We start from the raw sequence: 22,432 nt of genomic DNA on the forward strand, positions 1-22,432 counted from the left end.
AAGAAGCAAAACAGACATAATATCGCTTTTTCTTACTTTTTTCTTGATTTATTTATTCATTCTTCTTTGTGTGTGTGCGTGTGTGTGCTCAGATGCTGGGAATAATGTATGTACGAACATGTTCTAGGGTTGTTGTTTTCCGTTTTCATTAAGACAAGTAATATTCCATACCATAATCATCGTGCACAAACAAGATAGGTGATATAATGCAAGCAAATTTTAGAGTGCCTATAGTAATTATCGGTCAATAACTATCTGTCCACATTTATCAGAAAATTCATCTTTATTCGTGTCTTCATCGGTCCTTATCCGTCTCACTTTGCATCCTGTATCCATCTTTTATTCATCAGTTTAAATAACCTACAATCAATGTTTATGTCTGCCTACCTATCTTATCTATCGATCTGTCTGTCTGTCTGTCTGTCTGTCTGTCTGTCTGTCTGTCTGTCTGTATTTCTGATTATCCCATCGCACGGGCTTTGGGGCTACATATCAATACACCAGTCAATATGGACGTACAAACATGGACATTGCGTTGAATTGGTCTGAAGTAATATCCCTAGGAATTCTCAATTGTATCTGCATAAGATATGGTGTACTAGATCTCACCATCCACGTGCGCACACATTCCCACAAGTCGGAAAACCAACATCATTACAATAACATAGTATCCATTTTTCCGTCTCAAGCAACTCACAAGCATAGTCAATAGAATAAAACAAACCAAAAACAAGAGATGATCTGTTAACGGTTCCTACTTGAATTTTGCACGATTTGACATTCGAATTATTCTTCTCTACTCATCGTGGAGTGTCTGCGATGCAGCGGTGAGTTGATCCAACTGGGCTTCAAGCTGGCTTGCCTCTCGGCTCCACTGCCAATTTCTCACCTGAGCCTCTTTTAGCTGGCACTTGAGACGTGTCAGTTGGGCCCGGTTACGTTTCTGTAGAAGGGCAAGTCCAAGATAAGGTCCCCTCAGAAGGCAAAATTTCATCTTTGCTCAATATTGACATGTTTGGTATCATTTTGAAGCTTATGAGTTGAAGTTTTGATTTCCATGGAGGAAAAAATGATATTATGTAAATTTATGCAAATTTCAAGGGCTTCATTTGCATATATGTGAAACACAGCGTTACGTATGGGACATTTATAAAAATTCATATTAATTCAAAGGAAAGCAAATAATATTTGATTAATATGTGGACATAAGAAGTTCATCACATAGTTTAACTTGGTATGAAAATTTAGGGATTATGCAAATGATTATGCAAATTAGCTCGTGTCCTATCATGAGATGTCCCATACGTAACAAAATGAGGTCATTTTTTTAGGTTTTTTCTGAAATTGCTAAGGTTATTTTAATGCCCTTTTGGAAAGTTCTAATTTATTGTTTAGAGAAATTAAATACCAGGGAAAAAAGAAAAAAAAAGTAAAAGAAATAATTTTTATTAGGCATTGAAATAATGTTACGTATGGGACAAATGCGTTACGTATGGGACATCCTCATACATATTGCATGTGAATGCATGTAGCTAGCTGGGAAGGTCTCTCAGTACACAAATGGTCAATCATCCTGGAGAAAGCATCCCAACTTTGTAGCTACTTTTTGAGTTATAGACACTTGAAACAATACATGAACTTGACTGAACAATTTTCAGAAAGGGGGAGGGGAAGATGGCAAAATACACAATGAAAAATCAGCATTAACCCGTTGAGGACGGTTTGATTTTGCTACAACACGCATTTCCCATAGACACCTGCCCGAGTATACTCGGGACTCGTCCTCAACGGGTTAAAGGGATGGTATGTTTTTTGTAGAAATGGGGATTCAGTTTTCAACATTTAAAGAGATGATTGGAAACCAATTCTATGAATTACTTAAGAGCATAAAATCCTAAGACTAGAGGAATTCAAAGTTTATGTGATGGAGATCCATATGGTTGTGATATATATATAAAAAAAAAAGTAAAATGATTTTTTTCTTTTATTGCAAGTGATACACAAATTGTCCTTATTCAGTTTTCAGTAGTAGCCACAACAAAATTCATGGGTATACATACTGAGGTGTGACTCGAATCAATGACCTGACTGCTAGACAGACATCATATATCTACGGTGTACTCGATCACTGGGGTTCCACGCAGCAGGTATTGCTTATTTATTAAACTTAATATTTCTTGTGTCAAGTTTTTTATTGAAACTAAATGGCAAACTGCCCTTCATCAATGGAAGTAAACACTTTAAACTACCAGGTATTCAATTTTTCAGTAGTAACTATCCTGATAAAAATAGGACATACATACTCAGGTTGGTCATAAAAAATATAGAATATGATTGAATGTGATTATGACGGTAAATATCTGGGGAATATTGTTCCCTTGTCAATCTGGATCAGTATTTGAGTAATTTCAACTGATTCCACCTCAATAATTATGCAAAAATTTGTATGGATGGGTATTTTGCAAAATTATTTTGCAAAATACCCATAAACATGCTTCTCCACACACTAAACGAATGGGGGACAAAGGGCATGCATACCCAGGTTGGTCATAAAAATATAAAAATATGATTGAATATGATTATGATGGTGAATATTTGGGGAATATTGTTTCCTTGACAATCTGAATCAGTATTTGAGTAGTTTCAACTGATTCTACTTCAATAATTATGCAAAGTACCCATAAACATGGTTCTTCACACACTAAATGAATGGGGGACAAACTGTCCCATACGTAACTGTCCCATACGTAACATGTCATGTCTGTCTTTAATTAGAACCTGTAATTAGAGCTTTTTGCCTAATGACATGAAACTTACCTGTGATAATCTTGAGTGTTGTGACTTTCATCACAGTGAGTTACAAGTTGTAGAATGATATACTTTCAGAGAGTTTTGAGGTTGAAAAAAATGTTCAGAAAAACAAAATTTTTCTGGTCCCATACGTAACGGCACATATTTTCTCTTCTAGAATATAATTGTCAAGGTCATTTTTCTCAATTTTTTACATGATTATACTTCTTCTAGATATCAATCACCATGATGAAGTTCAATATGATCAAAGGCCATTAACACTATCTTTCAGGTCATAAAAGTCTCTGAATGTCCCATACGTAACGTGCGTGTTATCTTGGACTTGCCCAGAAATGAGAATAGTTGAAATTAGGTCTGGACTTGAAGCACGCTCTGCTTTCGTCAGCCTGTACGGAAAGTCCTCGTAGAGGGCGCAAACCTACCAGCTTAGGCACGAGCAGATTATTTGGTTGGATAGGCAGTATGCGTAGTATAAATCTCAACACGCCGAATACAATGTATGATATTAATTTCAACCGACGATGTACATGATTTTCTCACAAGGCACTGCGGTCGATTCATTCTACTGTTCAACACTGACAGACAGAGGCAAACATTACATTTTGACCATCAAGTCCTGGAACTCGGTTTCTGTGGATTGATGGTGAATCTCTCTTATCATTGATAATATAAATTATTCGTAGTGTTTCATGAGGTTAAAAAAAAAATCCCTATTCATATGATCCCTACTATGGTCTTACACATTCAAAAGGATTAAAGTCGACATTTTGTCTCAAATTGGCTTTTTTTTTTTTGTAACGTCTCTTGCTGATGTTCTGCAGATCAAATCAAATAGATTTGACCAGTTCCATTAAATGATTTTCCAGCAGAGAGTATGCAAGCACAATCAGAGTTGTCAGTCTCTTGAAGACATCATGATAATGTCGGAAAGCAAAATTTGCCTTGTACTTGATGGGTTAAGAGTTATTAAAATGGAAGATCACATAATTTTTTATAGCTTATTGTACCACTTTAAAGCTTGCCTCACATTCACGGACAAACATGACATCACAGATAAAATCTGAGCAGTTGTAGATAAAGATCATAGCAGACCTTCTCTTGAGACGGACTTGCAACTGAGGTACAGTGTGAAAAACCTGGATAGGTCTTCATGAAAGCACTATTACTGGACATGAACCGGGTCCATTTTGGAATTTACTGCGTATTCATTTCGACCAAAATCTAATGAGTCAAACAGGCACAAATCTCACACACTAACCTATGGACAGGAAATTAAGAACGCAGACGGTTAACAAAGACTGATCCATGTTTTCATACGTAGTAGTCTATTGTCCCAGAGGTCATTGCAGACCCTTGCTAACACTGAATGGGCGTATTGGGCTCACACGGGTAAATATTTCCTCATAGAGACGTGTGTTAAAATAAAAAAAAAAAAAAAGATTATGTAAAATACCTGGCAATGCCTGGGAGAAATGAAATGTTTTATCTTCGGTACCCTGAAAATGTGAGATATACCCTTTCATCCATCAAATTTCCAAGAGGGTTGTTCAACTCAAACACTGTCCAAGGGTTCGTAAAGCCAGGCTACGAGTTCTTTTTACAACAACAACAACAACAACAACAACAACAAAAATCACATTTTCTGTACATGCAACCAGTCAAATATACAATTATAGTCCCTTCAAATTCCATGAGAAAAGCTTTCATCTTCCAACCAAAATGCAGTTTGTAGAAGAATTTATACTCAATATCTGAAGCTTTCAGTTTTTTGCCAAACTGCCGTTTCTGATTTTTAATTAATTGCTTTCTTCATTTAATTTAGTATCTTGGATACAATTTTGTGATGCGGGTAGGGATATTCCATTATATTTACAGGTGTGAGCCCACAGAACTCTTTTCTGTGGTGTGAGCCCTATTGGGCTCCTGGCCAACTTTGGCCGAAATTCTTATAGGGGGGGGGGGGGGGGGTGTAAAAAAAGGCTGCTCAGTGCCGTATATCAACGATCAGCACAAGAGGCGCAGACTGCTACATACATGTATGTTTCACAGGAAAGGGGAATAATAATATGTCATCTCTCTGCTGTTTCGAAAGTGATGCATCATATCATCATTTTTTGGATACGTCTGGACAAAAGTGACGGAAAGACGTGTAAACGGTACATCTCTCCATTAATAATATAGCTTCAGGGTAAAGGGGAATATGGACCCTGAATATGAACGTGCAAGTTTGCTTTTGGTGTCATTGTTTTATGTTGGTCCTTATTTCATGTATTTTCCCATACCTGCAGGACTTCGATATCTTGTCTGATACTGGTCTGCTTGGACGTCTCCCTCATGATCTAGTGTGAGGGTTTAATGATATAGTTAGTCAACGGTAAATGTATGACAGAATGGATCTTATATCAATCTAAATAAAAACAAAGTAAAAGGGATAAACTGATGTGTAATAATTGAAATATTGTTCAGTCTACAGGGGGCTCCAAGGACCAAAAGAACGCAGTTTTACATGAACAATATTGTGTCGAATGAGTGAAATACAAAGCTTTCAGACATTTTGATGCGTTCAATATTTCTAACAAAATGTAGAAAAAAAGGACCTATGAAATTCATATTTGTATTAGTAAATATTAATGGTAAGAATATAAACGAAAATAATGATACGTGTAATATAAACAGCAGAGATAGGTACATGGTATGATAAACGATAGCTGTTATACTTGCCGTTGTTTTTGTTATCATAATAAGTGTTGCTATTTAGAGTTATTATTTTTCATAATCATCACATTCAACATAATGTTATGTCAATATTCAAAGTAAACGCACCTCCCCCTGAAGATGATTAACCTGCTGCTGAAGGTCAGCCTTGGCTATTTGAAGTCGGTGAGTTTCCTCTTCCATCTGGACCTTGGCGAGAAGTTCCCCCCTCTCTTGGTCAAGCACGAGTTCGGCTTTCAGGGTATCTCCTATACGGATGGAAGTAACAACAAACAGACAAAATAGGGCCATCACACAAACAGGTACTTACATTCCATTAGGAAAATCAACTACAACCTCCCCTCCCCCCTTAGACCTCCAAGTCTCACGCCTAGAGTCTCCCGCTCTGTCTCCCGCTATATCTTTTAGGACCATCTTCCAGAATACTAGTAAATAGATACAAGGTTGTATTACAGGTATGTACCAAATTACATAATTTCTAATCCCCAAAACGAAACTCTCCCCTGCTGCCTGCTTTTATTCCCTCCCAGCCAGTTGAGGAACTTGTCATCTCTACAAACTAGAACGTAATAACATTTCATTCTAAAAGCATTTGTGGCAGCCCGGACCGCTACTCGGCACCTGACGGCAGAATCACCGAATGAAAGTCAGTCATAAATTAGGAAATATTTCCCTCATGGTCTTTGGAATAGTTTAATCCGCTTTATTAATCGACGGAAATTGAGGCAATATATGGGGAGTCGAGCTCGTCCTGTGATCTATCCGGTCCTGCAAATAACGGTGACACTGAAATTTTAATACTGCCCTCATCGTTGGGAAATTAGTGATTTCCAGCCCAGGCATTTTATGCTCTCGCGCTTAAAAGGGAGTCAATCCAATTCAATTGATTTTTTTTTTTTTCATTAAACAAGCCGACAGTGCGGCCAAAAGTCGAATTAACAAAAGTTTTTTACATTTTTAAACATGTACAATCGCTCACGAACACATACAATTGATTAAGACATGTTGAGTAAGGCTCTTTTGGCTCCACAAGGAAATCATGATAATAATGATGATAATGATAATACAGTACTCTCCGCGTAATCGGGTATCGCTTAAACGGGTACTCCGTTTAATTGGGTAGTAATGTCAAAATCAGTTCCAATGCACATTAACTTTGCCTGATAATCGGGTTTCCTCTCCGCATAAATGGGTAAATAATGTTCTTCTAATATAATTTCCTATCCACATTTTATCGCAGATAAAACACTTTAAGAAACCATGAATGCCAAATTTTCCATGGCTAATCGCTTTAAACATGAAAATACAATTAATGTATGTGTATCAGGTAATCACATTCTCTGCTTAATTTGCAAAGGAGACCGATCATTTAGGGAGTGATTAAACATGAGTTTTCTGAAAACATATTTGTCTGTAAAAAGAGTGTAAATTGCTCGTGACTCAGCGAGTGTAAGGTACAGTATGTATAATGTGCCGTGCAAGCATGCGTGTTCAAGCATACAGTGTATATAGATGTTTGGTGCAGTGTTCAATGCAATATACATACACACATTGCATGTGTCAACTGTGAATGAGACGTGTTCTTCTGTTAATCGGGCTGCCCGATCCTACCCGATTATGCGGAGAGTACAGTAATAATAATCATTATCCTGATAAGGATTATACTCGTTACAATCAGCATCATACACAAAGAAAGAACATTAAAACAGACTTAAATCGGAACAATATTCCTCCTCAGGAACAGTTGCTCTCCGACGAACTACCCATCCCTCCCCCGCACACACACACACACACATGTACACCTTTCGAGAAAAAATAAGGAAAGCGTTCCACAGCTTTGTAAAGGTACAGAAAATCGTATACATTTAGTCCGTGAAAGTTGAGCGAAAAAAAAAAGTGCCAGGAGTTTCAGTCCACATCAAATAGCTATAGAGTTAGTTTGTTTGTTTGTTTTTAGGATTCTTTACAATCAGGTTAAGATAAAGTCCACATTAAGTCACCACACCTTGATGTTAGCTTATACAGATCTTTTTTTTTTTTTGCATGTCTTGTTTGTTGTTTGCGTTTTTGTTTTGGAATGGATGGGATAGAATACTAAAGCCACCTTGTCCCAGTAATTGATTCTGATATCTAATCCAGACGCAGTCGAATTCTTTAACTACGTATAGGGGAAACATTTCGAACATTAACCTCTATTTCCTTTTCAGACTCGAACTGAACATACAATGTATTTTGAAAACTGCTTACGTAAAACAAAATGGAAGCAAAACTAAAACAACAAAACTACTGATTTCGGCGATTATTGCTGACTGTAACAAAAACTTAACGATGTGTAAACGACAGCAAGTATATAAGATATGTGTCCAGTTTCTAACTTGTGCATTGCAAACAGTATTCAAAGGCAAACAGATTCTGTAAAGGCAAAACAAACCACTGTTCAGGTTGGAATAACGTTTTGCTCCCTATTGCAACTATGCTATATGCTAGCCATTTGTTATATGCTCTTTAGGTCTTCATGTGTTGCCCACTGAAATGTGAGGCAGTACACGCTTGAGACTATGAGAAACTTAAAAATGACACTGTCACCATCTGGGCATATAGATCAAAGTGACCGCTATGCATTGGGGAACACATCATACTCAATTTTATGCAGCACTTTAGCGAGGAAAAAAAAATGTAGCGCCTGTTATTACACTCACTCTCGCGCTCTAAGTCATCGATAACTCGCTGGTTTTCGTTGAGCTCCGTGTGGTCGGTAGATAGCGCCTCCATGTTTCTAACAGATTCGGAGAAATTCTCCATTTTTTTCCTGTACTTCGCAATGAGTCTGCAGGGAAATAAAAAAGAAGATAAAGATGTAAAGATACAGGAATACCCAACGAATAACTCAATGTTTGTGTCAAGTGAAAGATTAATCCCTTAAAGCGAATTTCCTTTCTTACAAGTATTAGTGGTTGTGAAAAAGAAGAACATTCTTAAATTCAAAGTAATTTAGAGATGTTTTTTTTTTAAGTGATTTTCTTTTTTTAATAAACTGATACTGCTGCTTACAAAAAACAGTTCAAGTCCATAACTTTATTGACTATTGTATAATGTCGATGTTTGTGTACCTGTTTTTCTTGTTCCATTCGGCTTGCGATCTCTCGAATTTCAACCTTATCTCGGCATTTTGATTGACGATCTCAGATATTTCTGACAAGAAAAATGAAAGGTGATGCAAGACCTCTGTTCAAAAGTTGTTTTTTTTTTCATTATACGAAAATATCTAAATGAAATGAAACAAGGATTGGACTGTGAATATAGGTCAATCAGAATTTCCGAAAGATTTCACACCTCAAAAACACTGAGGGAAGGTACGCGAAATTTCATTTTCCCCAGTGTCCTACTCTTCACAGGCTCATTAACAATTTAGGAAAGGTTCGTCCAATGCACTTAACTTTATATAGTGAGATTCTTGGTTAGATTTAACTTATAACACAGACACTTTAATTTCTGTGTCTTTCCATCCCATTATTTCGTCAGATTAAACGTTATTTACACTTCATATTGCATCTATTAGGTTGTATATTCAGCATTTACTTTAAATTGATAATCTCGACCTGTAATCGTCTTACATACAACTGTATTATTGTGCGTTAATCATCAGTTATGTTCCAAACTTCTATGTGCTCATTTTGTGCAATGTTTATACGTGGAAGTTGAAATGGATGTGAAGTGAAATTGACTGTGGTTTATTTTGAACTCATTCTTGGTTGCCTGGAGGAGACATCTGACGCCAAAGAAAACAGGAGAAGTATGTCGGGTCTCTGTGTTACCAAATTACATTTTTTTTCCCTCCTTTCCTTTCCTCGCTTTGTTCTTTCTGTTCTGTCATGTCTGTGGCAAGACTTCTCGAAAATGTCTGATACCAAAGTGCTCGGCGTTACCACTAATCCACAGACTCCAAAGCTTCCGCATTTGACGACGACGCCATGATATGGTCATCAATAGATCAATGACCGCTCAGGTAAGACAACAAACCCCGACAGGTCCGCATGCCCCCACAAGAAATCCCGACTACTGCTAAAATCAATAGTTTTGATATTCAACACACTAAGAAGTGTGACAAGCACCTCAGTCGTACCCCAATGGCCTCCCAACCACTCTATTTCTCCCCGACGCAGTACTTAACTACAAACTGCAGAGAGATTCATAGTGTCTTGAAATATGCGGAAGTGTGTGTGTAGAGGTGAAATGCTTAATGCATATACTGTTTTTATCTGTTGTTGCTATGACGATGTCACGGGCAAAAGTGACCGGCGGCGACTATACTGGAATGCCCCGGTGAATGTAGAAATGACCATATTTGATACTGGTTTTGTGTTGCTAAGTTGTTTTTTTTTTTTTTTTGGTGTTCCCTACTCGCGAGATTCACCAGGGTCAAGAGGCTTTCGCTTCGTCGTTGTGACAATTAATAGTCCCGCGAGTGTGCCTGAATTTTAAACCAATGCCACATATCACAGATAAAGTACGTTACACATCAATTATAGTCAAAGTGGCATTAATGTCAAACGAGCTGCAACAGATATGGATTGTTAATTTCTTTTAGAGCACATTTACGAAAGTACGTCGCCGTCTTGCGGAAAACGAAGCCCATTTGCATGTTCAAAGTGACGTTGATATAAAGAGAGGAGGAAAACAATCAGAACAGTAAAAGTTTTTATTGTATCCCTGTAAAAAAGGAGTATGAAGACAGTCGTGGAATATGGGAGTTTCAAACTTTTTCGCGAAACGGTGATTATTGATTACGATCACGTCTGCAAATCATACAAGGGAATGATGCATCACAACTATCGTAATGATTTGCATATATACATATTACAAATCACAATTGCTGAATTGTAACAAATCTTGGAGCTGCAAAGGATATGCTATGAAATTAAAATGAATTCAGTGAAAATATACGTACAAGCGAATTTGATTCTTTGGAGGCTTCGCGATCATCACCTAATCAAGGTTGCATCATGTGAGCGATTGATCACTGTAAAGGCAGAAAACTTGAAATCCTGAAATCCATAATCAAGTTCATATCTTTATTGCTAGTCCGATTCTAATGAAAGCTTCGCCATCCCGTTTGTTTGCTTTTATGCTATTCATCAAAGTCAAATTGAACATAGAATGGATTTACATTGAAAGTGCTAAGCTTTATCACTTCCTTTCTTTGTTCGCCTGTTTTTGAGGGTGGATGAAGAGAAGGAGGAGGAGGAGGAGGAGATGAAAACAAGTATTTTTTGGATGTTTTTCTCACCTTCTTTCAGTTGGGTACAGTGTGCTATCTTCTTCTGGCTGTCCTCCTGGCACAGGCATATCTTTCTCTGGCACCCCTGTAGTTCTTTCTGCAGTGACTCTTCTGTCAATTGCTCTTGAGAGGAAAGCAAGGAGAAGACAATGTGCATGAGGATGATAATTATCATGATGACGATGAAATTATGAAATCTACAATTTTGTATGGCGATGGTGACAATGGTGATTACATTCCTGAAACACAAATTCTGATTTTTTTTTTTCAATTGCACTGATAAACCATGTTAATCCAATTGACAAGAGTCAAAGCTATTACTGTGATATATACGTAAATCCCGCATAAATCGAAATTGGCATCGATCAAACGAAGACAACGATGATGAGAGTAGATGATTATGGCAGTGGTAATAATGATGATAATGATGATGCTATGCCCATGATAATAATAAAAAGTAATAGAATACAGAAAACAATGGCAGGTGCAAAGTGGTTTACCCAATTAAGGCTATATAACTTCTAACCTACCAAAAAAAAAAAGAAAAAAGGCAACCTCTCCTTTAATAGGGCATTACCATTACCATTACCCCATCTTTAATAGGTATATACCCCTATATGTACCCTGGTTGATAGATATTGTCCACGGTACTAGGATCTCTTTTACAGAGTCCACAGTACTTCCAAGAAGAAAATATTAAGGCGACAAAGATGGGAAAAGAAACAGACGGAGACAACGAAAAAGGATAAGGAGAAAGAATAAAAGGAGTGAAAAGGTTATATTAAATTATGTCGTTTGGCTGCCAATCATTTCGATTCACCCGTATTGTCAAATATCATCATCACTGGAAACACAAAACATTTCTGCCCTGTACAAATTCTTATTTACGTGAGAAGCGCAGCATAAGGATATAGCAAGGAAATACGCACTCACAATAGCTGGTTGTAGCATATTAATGCAGTCCAAAGGATGTATTGCGGTTGCTAACCTGCCTTGGCCAACCACTGAGCGGTGACGTATATGGTGACATTCCCTAAAGCACATTTGTCGATAAATCTAAGTCTTTAGTTTAAACCCAGACAGGAAAGTGTCGAGGAAGCCAAATCTTATTGATGTTCAGGTTTTAATCTGTCTCATACATTTTTATAAAAAGCTCAAACAAGGGAAAGCTCATGGTGTGAACGCACCTCTGGTTTAAAAAGGCGCACATGATAGCATTGGAACATAGTCATACAGTATATAAAACTCGCTTACACAATAGGGACAGACATGACACATGAGTGATACAAATAAAACAAGATGCTCTAATTTAAGAGGCTTACTCAAATGATAAGCTTGTTCTTTTTTTTTTAGTTGTATTGTTTTACAGACTCACCCCTCTCCACTTGTTGCTGAAGGATGCCGTTTACAGGATCAAGGCCAATAATAGGAAATGAGAAAAATTGATGCTGATTTCTCAAACGAATTAAAAGCATTCAAAGACAAGCTTTATTAGCGTTCAGAATGCAAGGGGCAACATCTTTTGAGAGTTACATTTGCTAAAACAAAGAAGAGGAATTTCGCATACGTTGCTGCAAATAGATCTACAATCCAATCTAAGCCTGTCATCGCGAAGAAAATGCTACGAATATCATAATGTCAACTCCCGCGAGGCAAAACAGCGTTTCTTCTTGGAAGCGATAAATAATCTGATTTGAAACATATTACAATTTCATTTTTACATGTAATTTCTGCGTCGTACCTTCTTGCATCAAATTGTCGGGAGGGGCAGGGATACAACGCGCAAGAAGGGCCTTGTCAGATTAATATAGCTAAAATGTGCGTTGTTGTAATCGAATGACGTATCGTTCATGCCACGATTCTAACAGCAGTAAAAAATTCACGTTTATGCATAATCTTGTTAGTACACAATATTATGCAAAAAAGGGAAAAATATTAACAAAATAGGAAATCTTGAATTTAAGATAAACTCAGTCACAGAATGTCTTTTAAAGTTGATTTTCACGTCCGTCTGAATATCTGACTGAAATTTGTTATCATTCTTTCTTGTTTTTTTTTTATTCAGACAAGAACAGAACAAGAAATTGAACAAGGAGTGCAGATGCAATGTCCATGAAGATGATTACTTGGTATAACGTTACTTGCGCAAACTGGACTTATGTAATCAAAATGGATTCTCTTTACAGAAAAGCTGGCACACTGATTTTAGCTTTAGTCTCAGCATTACCTCCTCCACCCCCCCCCCCCCCCCCCAAGACGGTGTAAAATGAACTTTTTCGCGATATTGCCATTGAAATGTGATCGAATTGTTTACTGTTTTATTATCTTATGTTGATTAGAAAAGCTCATCTATCGGTGTGCCTAATATTCACCATAGCCTGTCTGGGCAAAGTGATTGTAGAGACACGTAAAAGACAAAATACAAAATACAGTAAAGTATTAATTGTTGATGTGCTTGACCGTGAGGGAAATTCCAACCCGATACTATGTTGATTTGTATGAAAACATAAAAAATTAGAGAAATGGATCAGTGAAAGTTTTGAAATATCAGACATAGACCAGTACAAACAATCTGACAAAGTGAGACAGTTAATTGGCAACTCTGTGTGATCTTGACGTTGAGCAGCTCTCCACTTGGTTTGCACAGTAAAAATCACCAATTCATCAGTGTTTTAGTGTGGTCAAGGTATAATGTCAAAATCAAAATCCACTGTTCACATCATACGTGAAGACAATGTAAGAAGGCTTAAAGTCAGGAAATGCGATTTCATTTTCCCACTGTTAAGCATGGACAAACAATTAATTTAAGCTTATTTTTAGAAACCATCATTCTGTTCTCTGAAATACAGCAATGTAAGATTTTTTTTAAAAGAGGAAAGTTAAAACACTTTTTTTTTTAAAAAATTTGGAAAATCTATACAAGATATGACTACTCATGCCGAACCTGTAAATCGACGAGTACTTTACGATGTTGCGCTATTTCGCTAGCCTGCTGTTTCTGGGCTTGGGAGACACTCTCTACGACTTCCGGTAAGCTGCCCAGTTCCGAGTGCACTTCGGTCGCATCGGCGTCTCCTGGTACATTTTCCATTCCTCAAAACGTCTTCATTGAAAGGAAAATTACAAGATGAGTAAAAAAGATGTCATCAGGCGATTGATCGATTTGTATTGATATATCGATACCCCCAACCAAGTCAAGTTTCTCAAGCACGGGAACCTCCTTTTAGGAACAGTCTCATTGAAAAGTTCTACTTCTAGACACACTTATTCCACCTATTTTCCAATTATACTAACGTCTGCTAAATTTCGATTATGAATTAAAAGAAACGACAAAGAATCAAAACAAATAACATCAATATGCAAAATGCTAAACACGTTTTCCATAGTACCTCAAGTTGTCAGGTGACTGTGCAGAATTCCTAATCGTGGTTCATACTTTGGTTTCACTAAAACTTTTCAAACATAGTGTCGTACGAGAAATCATCTGCAATGTTTTCACCCCCCCCCCCAAAAAAAAAAAAATAAAAATAAAAAAAATCAACAGACTGAATGATACACATGTATCACTTTATCTTTGAGTTATAAATATGAACACTCTCGTTTCGTTTGCCTTAGAGGAAAAGAACATTGTATTTCTTGGACTATCTATACGCTTTGACCCCCCCCCCCCCTTCCGAATTTGCTGTACAATGTATTTTGATTGTAGCTCTAGACAATCTAGTTCGAGTTTGTACATGTATCTTGTTGCAATTATTCTTCCTTCCCTTTATCTAATCTAGGACTAGTGTAAATCATCAAACCAATTCTTGATGACAATGAAATTTTTACTCCTTTGCATCAAGAATTGACATAAAAAGAGATTTCATGATACAATGATAGTGATTTAAAGCGGTCAACACATTGTTTAAATCATAGGCAATAACTCAAAATAGATCAATTGACAATAGTCATGCATTTCTATAATTCTGCCATATTTTAATACGACATGGTTAACGATATTGCATAACTAAGGCCATGACGATTCTTATTTATTTTATTCTCTAAAGTCACATCATACATGTATCTCCACTCCAGATCTCCAGGGGTGCTAGGGCTACTACATCACAGTCATAAGGGCTACCACTATCCAGGCTTGAAAGGGTTCTATCGAGAATCTAGAACTTCTAGATCTAAAGTTAGAATTCTTGACACTCAAAAGTAGTTTACATAATGCTGCAGGGGTTTAAAAGCGCTGCACATGGATTTGTAGGGTTTTCAGACCCAGAGTTCTAACGGTTAGGAGTAGGATCTAGAAAAGATCTAGAATGACAAAGTTAGCTCAAATTAGACTCTAGTCTTGGTATTTGGTCTGGAATTTACTAGAAATCTAAAGGTCTGTGCAAAGTTACTAGACTATCGGGTAGTAACTTTGCTTTGTTTGCTCCTACTAGTCCTAGGTCTAGCGATTAGAGTCAGTCCTACCTAGTCCTAATCTCCCAGATTGGTCTTATTGCCGAGACCGAGTAGATCTACCAAGTAGAGTCAGTCTACTACTAGTTTCCCATGGACTTGATTCTTGTAGACCCCTACTACATGTACTTGAAAAAGATGTAGGATGAGAAACCAGTCTCCTAACGTTAATCCTAGTCGAGTCTAGCCTAACAATGGTTTCAGTAGAGGAGGAAAAGGACTTGGGAGTAATCATAGATGCCAACTTGAAATTCCACCAACATGTAGCATATGCAGTAAACAAGGCCAACAAAGTCCTCATAAGTATCAGGCGTACATATCAATGTCACGATATCTCCACCATCCCCAAACTGTACAAAGGATTAGTACGTCCCCTCCTTGAGTACGGTAATGCAGTCTGGTCTCCCCGCTACACTTCAGACATCAAGACAGTGGAGTGAGTGCAGAAGAGAGCAACCAGGATGATCCCCTCTCTCAAACACCTGCCTTATACAGAAAGGCTTAAACTCCTCAACCTACCATCCCTTGTGTACAGAAGACGAAGAGTAGATATGATACAGGTGTACAAGATCATACATGAGTATGACAGGATAAACCCTGATGACTTCTTTGTACTGGCAGACACAACTACACGGGGCCACAGGTACAAACTTTCTAAGCCGAGATGCAGAACAAATGTAAGGATGGATACATTCACACATCGAGTAATAGAGGACTGGAATTCCCTGCCGGAAGAAGTAGTGGAAGCTCCATCTATCGATGCTTTTAAGCCTAGGCTTGATCGGCACTGGGAAGACCAACGATTCCTGTCCCCCTATTCCCAATAGTCAATTCTGATTTGGGATGAGCAGTAATTACCAGCCTGTCTGCCTTGCCTTCTGTTGAACTGACGATACAGTGTAGGTGAGGATAGACCTGGAAGCTCGACTGCTGCTACACAGCAATCTTCCAGTATCTTCGGTAAAGGTAAAGGTAAAGGTAAAGGATCCTTTGGCCTTTTCCTATATAGTCTCGAATTCGAAGGAGAGACCACGCACGTTCCTTTTCAATCAGTCCCATAATGCCGATCGATAATTCACGGTTATGGTACCATATGACTAATAACGTTAGGCCTATAAGATGTCATCCTGTCGGGAACCTGACATGGACATTGGTACACTGCATCGGTTGATCTGCAACCACGCAAGACCCACGTAGCGCGGCCTGTTAGCTGTTCTACTGTAGTCTACCGCGTTCTAAACCAGTATGTTAGAGTGGCTTTGTCTCTACTACGTACTAGCCTACTACTAGTATCTACTAGGCCCTAATTTTTAGAGGTCTAGAGATTAGGCCTATAATATAGGGTCAACGAGAACTTTATAATTATACTCACGAGTCACAGCCACATGAAATGTAGGAATAGGATCTCATTTGACGAACGTATGCAAAATAATGCCGGCACTTTGCACTGTCATGCAAAACCCCGGGGCGCTCCTTCACACAGTTTTTACTTAGGCCCTAACTCCTTTTTATGGTCTTTGCGTTCGTGCTGGTCGCAGTTATGTCATGGCCCATGCACTGTCATTAGAAAAAAAAAAAAAAACTTTTGCAAAGGCTTAGGCAGTTGTAAGCAGGTCCCACTATGAAATGCTGATAACGTTTGAATACTTACGTTTGTACACAGTTGACCGTTTACCAAAGATCCTAATGTTGCCCTTACTACACTCTCCTTATGGATAGATATGCGCAGAAAAGTTACACTGACGGTGAAATTTCCGGCCGAACAACAGTTACTCCAGGCGCGACGTACATGTACAATGATCACATGATTCACATGATCATAACACCTGACAGTTGTACAGGCGGCGCACGTGCTCACTAGTACATTTAACTTTTTTTTTTCACAATGTATGATATAGTAGTGATGGTAACATTACTGTCAAGATGTCTAGAGGTAACAGAGACTCCAACCACAAGCACCTTCTGATCTGGACATTCTCCCGCCTGAAACCCCTAGCAAACGGGAGACTACATACAATGAAATTAAGTAAGAAATTTTTTCAAGCGGGAGAGCGGAAGATTCTGCAAAAATGGGCTTTCAGCGGGAGATCTCCCGTCGAAAGCGGGAGAGTTGGAGTCTCTGAGGTAAGTTCATGAAAAATAAAACCGCAGGGCAGCCACAAAGTCCTAGTTTTGTCTTTGTTTGCTTGTTTGTTTGTTTGCTTGTTTGTTTGTTTCCTTAATGCCACTTTACACTTTCCTTCAACATTTAGTAGAAAAAATTTCGATAATGATGCATCAGTGAGTTTTGAATTCCTGAATGGTCCCTCCCTGTTATGTCTACTTCAGGTGCCAAACCTACACTTCAGCTCTAATTACCTCTGGATTAACCAAAACATTTTATTCACGATAGGTCCATTTGAGTTTATCTTGCCTGTGAAAGAATCATCAAACAAAGTGGACGAAAAGCTAGAAAAAATAAAAGTTCTACATTTGTATACACCTGAACCCTTTCCTATTTTTCTAACATTAAGTGTGTTTCTATTATAGCCCACGCAGTATGCGGTGTGCAGGTTCAATAAGAAAAACTGGAAATTGATATAGGCCTACACTTTTTTTATTGCTTGACACTGATTTTTCCAAAAATTGCTTTAAAATATGATAGGGACTTCAGATTTCACTAACTTCTCCACATTTGTATCTGTAACGATTAAGATGATGCTGAAAATGATAACAATTATATAGACATTATTCCATCAATTACAATAGTAGTCATTCTGACAACAGTAACAATTATGAACAATCATAAAAATTTCTCTATTGATAACGCTGCTGTCATCGAAATGAACTATCCTGTTTAATAAGAAACTATAATCCTATCACTGATATCACCACTTATCGACTAGGTTCTTATTATGAGACGGTGCACACTAATAAAGTCTGAACATTTCCGATTCTGCTTGTTGGAAACATGCAGTCTTGTGTTTTATATACCGGTCGGAACTATCAGCAGTCAAACTCTAAATGAATGAATGAATAAATAAATGAATATGAACTTGTAATGAATATATAAATAAATAAATTTTTTTTCAGCTTTCAATTTCAATTTGATTGCAAATCAAAAGAGAGCATAACAGTAGTCCGCAGACTAATAGTGCAATGCGTATATACAGAATAAAAGTATGATACATGTACGCTGACAAAACATTAAGAGTTAAAAAAATCGAAATGTTAAAAAACCTAAATATTCTGTCATATCTATACCAATATCATATTCCTTACAATCCTATAATCAAATATTGCACTTACAGCTGCTTACAGAAATTTAAAATGGATACACGTATATGGTGATATGCATATAAATGTAGACATACATATAAATGCAGACATTAAAAACTAATGTTTGCATTTGCAATGTCTGCAAAAATGAATGAACAAATGAATAGATTATGATAATAGCAATAATAACAATAATGATTGTAATGATGCATGCATGAATAAATAGATAAGTATATACAAATAAATGAATAGGTAAGTACATTTAATACATTGATGAGCAAATAAATAAAAAGATCAGAAACCGGGGATAGGTTCTGATATCTTTGAAAACATATTGATGTCGTCTAAATCTACGCATATAGCACTGTGAGAAAAGGTGAATGTACTTAGGGGATAAAGCGTCTGTTTGCTTGAGGGAATCCCTGAGTACTTTCAATCACAAGAAGCACGACTGATTTGTTTCCCAGAGGAATGGTGCTTACCTGATCGGACTTTTACTTTTCTATCTTTTTTCTAGTTCATTTGTTTCTTTTGGTTAAAATAGCGATTTGTTGACAACGCGCAATGAAAAATAGAATATCTCTGCGCCTTGTTCACACACCTCCATGCAGCGTTGTGTCATGTGACATATTTCTATTTTCAATTGCAACGGGTATATTATGAAATAAAATGAAAGGAAATGAAAACGAAATGAACTATGCCTACCATTAAGTTTATCTAAACCCATCCTTTTGTTTGTTTGGTTGTTTGTCTTAATATTTGTGTTTCTTGTCGATCTCATGATTAAGCAAAGATATAAAGGATATAGGCCTATATCTCTGTATCAGGGCTGCTAATTGCAAATATATTCGTTGCGCTAAATTTCCAGAAAGTCAGTCATATTTCCTATAATGAAGCAGGATTATAATACAAGGAATTCTTATGGCATATTTGTAGCTGCAGCGTGTAACACACACTTACACACAGAACCACACACAAGAAAATGTAAAAAGGATTTTTTCCCCGAGATTAAACCATGCAGGCAAAGTGTTAGAGAGAAAAATAAACCCAAGCGCTTTCCTTGAACACATATTGCGGCGACAGAAAAATGGTTTTCTTCCGCAAAATAAAGACAGAACATCCAAAGCTCAAAAAAAGTTATACGCATATGTCATTTTGCGCCAACAAAAATCTCGCTATGTTATACCCCTAAACGAGCCTAAAATATTGAAGACCTTCTCTTTCGTGTATTCACAAATAGAAATACACGATTCCCGTGAAAAAGGGTGTTTGTTACAAACCCGAAAAGCTGAGATGTCAACAAATAGAATCAAATTGCACAATTGTAAAATGCTCAAACCACGCTATATAGTGTGCTGAGTCATTACTGCTGAAGACATTTCTTCAGCATCGCAGATTCATCCCCTCGGTAAGAGATATCTACTTTTAAGAGCTTTCTAGTACATCATTGACTTATCAATTTTCTCAATACTTTATAGGAAACAAGGCCTTGAGTAAGCTAGATGAATTGATCACTAAACACAATGCGATAAAAGCAATCCAAGCAGACTCTTTCAGTTAATAACAACAATTTATTCTCAAAAAGTGCACGATTCGAAATCTGACTTGCTTCGTGGACGGTGAATTCAAGTGTTACACGTAGAGGGATATTGTATTTTTTTAACGTTCACGTTCAAGCAATGTACAGATATGAATCCAAGGAAATAATTCAAATTTCATATGAAAAACGTTATTTTTTTCTCGTTAGCCATATTAAGAAAAATGGTTTTGATATCTCCATTAAGTAGATCACTAGAATTTCTAACACATATTAGATACAAAGCCGTCCATTAATTGTTATGCACATTAAACGGTAGTAATGTTTAACTGATGGAAGTACATTTTTGTAATTTTTGCACTGCGTACCCATAATGCATAACGATAACAAAATCATGCTTAGCTCATGCATGTAACGAATATTACTTCCAGGGTTTAAAGTGTCTATAAAACAACCAATTTATTCAGGAGCAAGCAATGTTATGATGGAGTAATAATTATGTTTTCCCTGTCGTTCAGCTGTTCTCAGTCTGCTACTGGGTGTTATGATTTGAAGGCCCCAAATATTCCATGTAAACATGGAATTTTAAGGAGATTCTTTGACAAATATAAGTGGATTTGAATGAAGGCTGTAAACGAGAGAAATAAATTGATGAAATATATTGTGTCAAGAGGAGTTGATACAAGAGAACTTGGCTGCTCGTAGGAAATCATCCAACACGGACTTCTCTTCAATTTCCGTTTGGTCGCGAGCCTATATACCTTGGTAACAGCATTCGTTATTTTGTTTTAGCTCATGAAGACAATCATCTTAACATGCATCAGTATTTGATGATATTATTTCCATGTAAAACCTCATGGAGAAATTCGATCCTTGATGCCTCCTCTCTGTTACAACAATTAAAGCAAACAAATTGGTTCTTCAAAATGCAACTGTGACGTCGAGATCACGTAACCAAAACAACTCTTATATAGTGATACATGTATTATACCACCAAATTGTATCATTATTTTGGTGTACTCATAATTTTCCACAGCACTATAATATACGATTTTTATACCTTTTTCTCGTATGTTACAAGTGGAGTATTTTTTTTTCTCTGTGGGTAGACTGTTGATATAAAAGTGAACAAAAACACCTCGGAATTATTTGATCTTAAGTCTCTAATTAGGAATCTTTACAGCTTCATCATTGTCTCGTATCCATAACTGATGTGTAATGATTTGAACACCCTTTCCCGTTTAATGACTTTTATGAAACTGCATGGGTTTTGTACAAAATAATGATAAAAAAAAGTCATTTGGTATATCCAGTGTATTGATATGCAGTGTTGAATTTGATGGATTACTTTTGAATAAAGCATTACATGTACATCAAATGAATACACGCTGCGATTTTCAGTTTAGTCTCTAGTCCCCAGTGACTGCATTTATTTACTGCAGATGTAATTCCTTTCCAAGAAGTCAAGAATGACGAAGAGCTTTAGCAATATTGTCTCTCAAACAGGACGCTCTTTCTCCGAGGTTTTCGTGGCGGCTGCCTTGCAAAAAGATTTATCATTCCATACCTACTATTATGGTGAATCTTTTCAAGTCCAAGATTTTCCCTCTGCTCCGATATCGGCACACACGTGGGATGAGTTGATATTTAACAGGGTCCGTCCTGGGTCGTAGTCATTTATTGATCGAATTATCGGCGTGGATGATAAACGTACCATACTCCCAGTGCACCGGTTTATCATCAGAAGGAGAAAGATGAGATTTTCCCCCATGACATCCGTTAAACGGTAAGTGGAATCGGAAAGCTTTCCGGAATTAAACATTGCTTTGGAGTGCTCTTTTCCAATAAACACTAACTGGGAAATAATTGTTCAGCCAATGTCTCTCATTAAATGGTGGCGGCCTCTTATCCTAGACTGAACATTGTTCTCCTCGGAATGCGGTTCATCAGCGTACATTGACTCTGGGCCAAGCGGATGTAACGCCATTTTAGTAATTTTGTTCTGCATTGTGATTAGTTTAGCTTAGGGTATTCCATGCTTCAGTGCTCAGTCCGATTGATGATCTCCTCCTGAATACGTCTAAGTGACCTGCTGCTTGAAACTTATACACTTATGTAGCATGCTTAAGAATCCTTGCAGAATACGAATAGTTGATATCTATATAGCGCCTTTTCCCCTGGATACAAAACACATTCAGAAGTCATTTGTTGACAGCATTTGAGTCAAAAAATTATGTAAAAATTATAAGGCAGTGGCTGTATCAACGTGTTCAACGAGTACATGGGCATGAAAATAGGTATATGTTTTCAAAGAAATGTATTTAATCGGTCGATTATCGGTGAAAATTAGATGCTGGTATCAAGAGCTCATTAAATGCATTTTC

At 37.2% G+C, this 22,432-nt stretch overlaps 1 protein-coding gene across 1 annotated transcript; it reads right to left on the reverse strand.

The window, feature by feature from the left end:
- Positions 1-796: 796 nt before the first annotated feature.
- On the reverse strand, positions 797-13,895 carry LOC139729589 (uncharacterized). The gene is made up of 6 exons (XM_071640512.1): positions 13,738-13,895; positions 10,814-10,927; positions 8,226-8,353; positions 5,635-5,774; positions 5,094-5,150; positions 797-943 (listed from the first exon to the last, which is right to left on the reverse strand). Exons 1-6 carry the CDS (start codon positions 13,893-13,895, stop codon positions 797-799), a joined length of 744 nt encoding a protein of 247 aa, XP_071496613.1.
- Positions 13,896-22,432: the final 8,537 nt, after the last annotated feature.

The sequence above is a fragment of the Diadema antillarum genome, unplaced genomic scaffold (genome assembly GCF_040938485.1).
Source record: "Diadema antillarum isolate AM-2024a unplaced genomic scaffold, OU_Dant_1.0 seq00000247_RagTag, whole genome shotgun sequence".
Taxonomy (NCBI): Eukaryota; Metazoa; Echinodermata; class Echinoidea; order Diadematoida; family Diadematidae; genus Diadema; species Diadema antillarum.

What these genes read in the sequence shown, in the direction of transcription:
- LOC139729589 (XM_071640512.1), bottom strand. Translation starts at nt 13,895, where the DNA reads ATGGAAAATGTACCAGGAGACGCCGATGCGACCGAAGTGCACTCGGAA. An exon ending in CTGTACCCAACTGAAAGAAG is followed by an intron (nt 8,354 to 10,813) that starts GTGAGAAAAACA and finishes ATTTCCCTGCAG; the next exon opens with ACTCATTGCGAAGTACAGGA. An exon ending in TTAATCATCTTCAGGGGGAG is followed by an intron (nt 5,151 to 5,634) that starts GTGCGTTTACTT and finishes CCCTCACACTAG; the next exon opens with ATCATGAGGGAGACGTCCAA.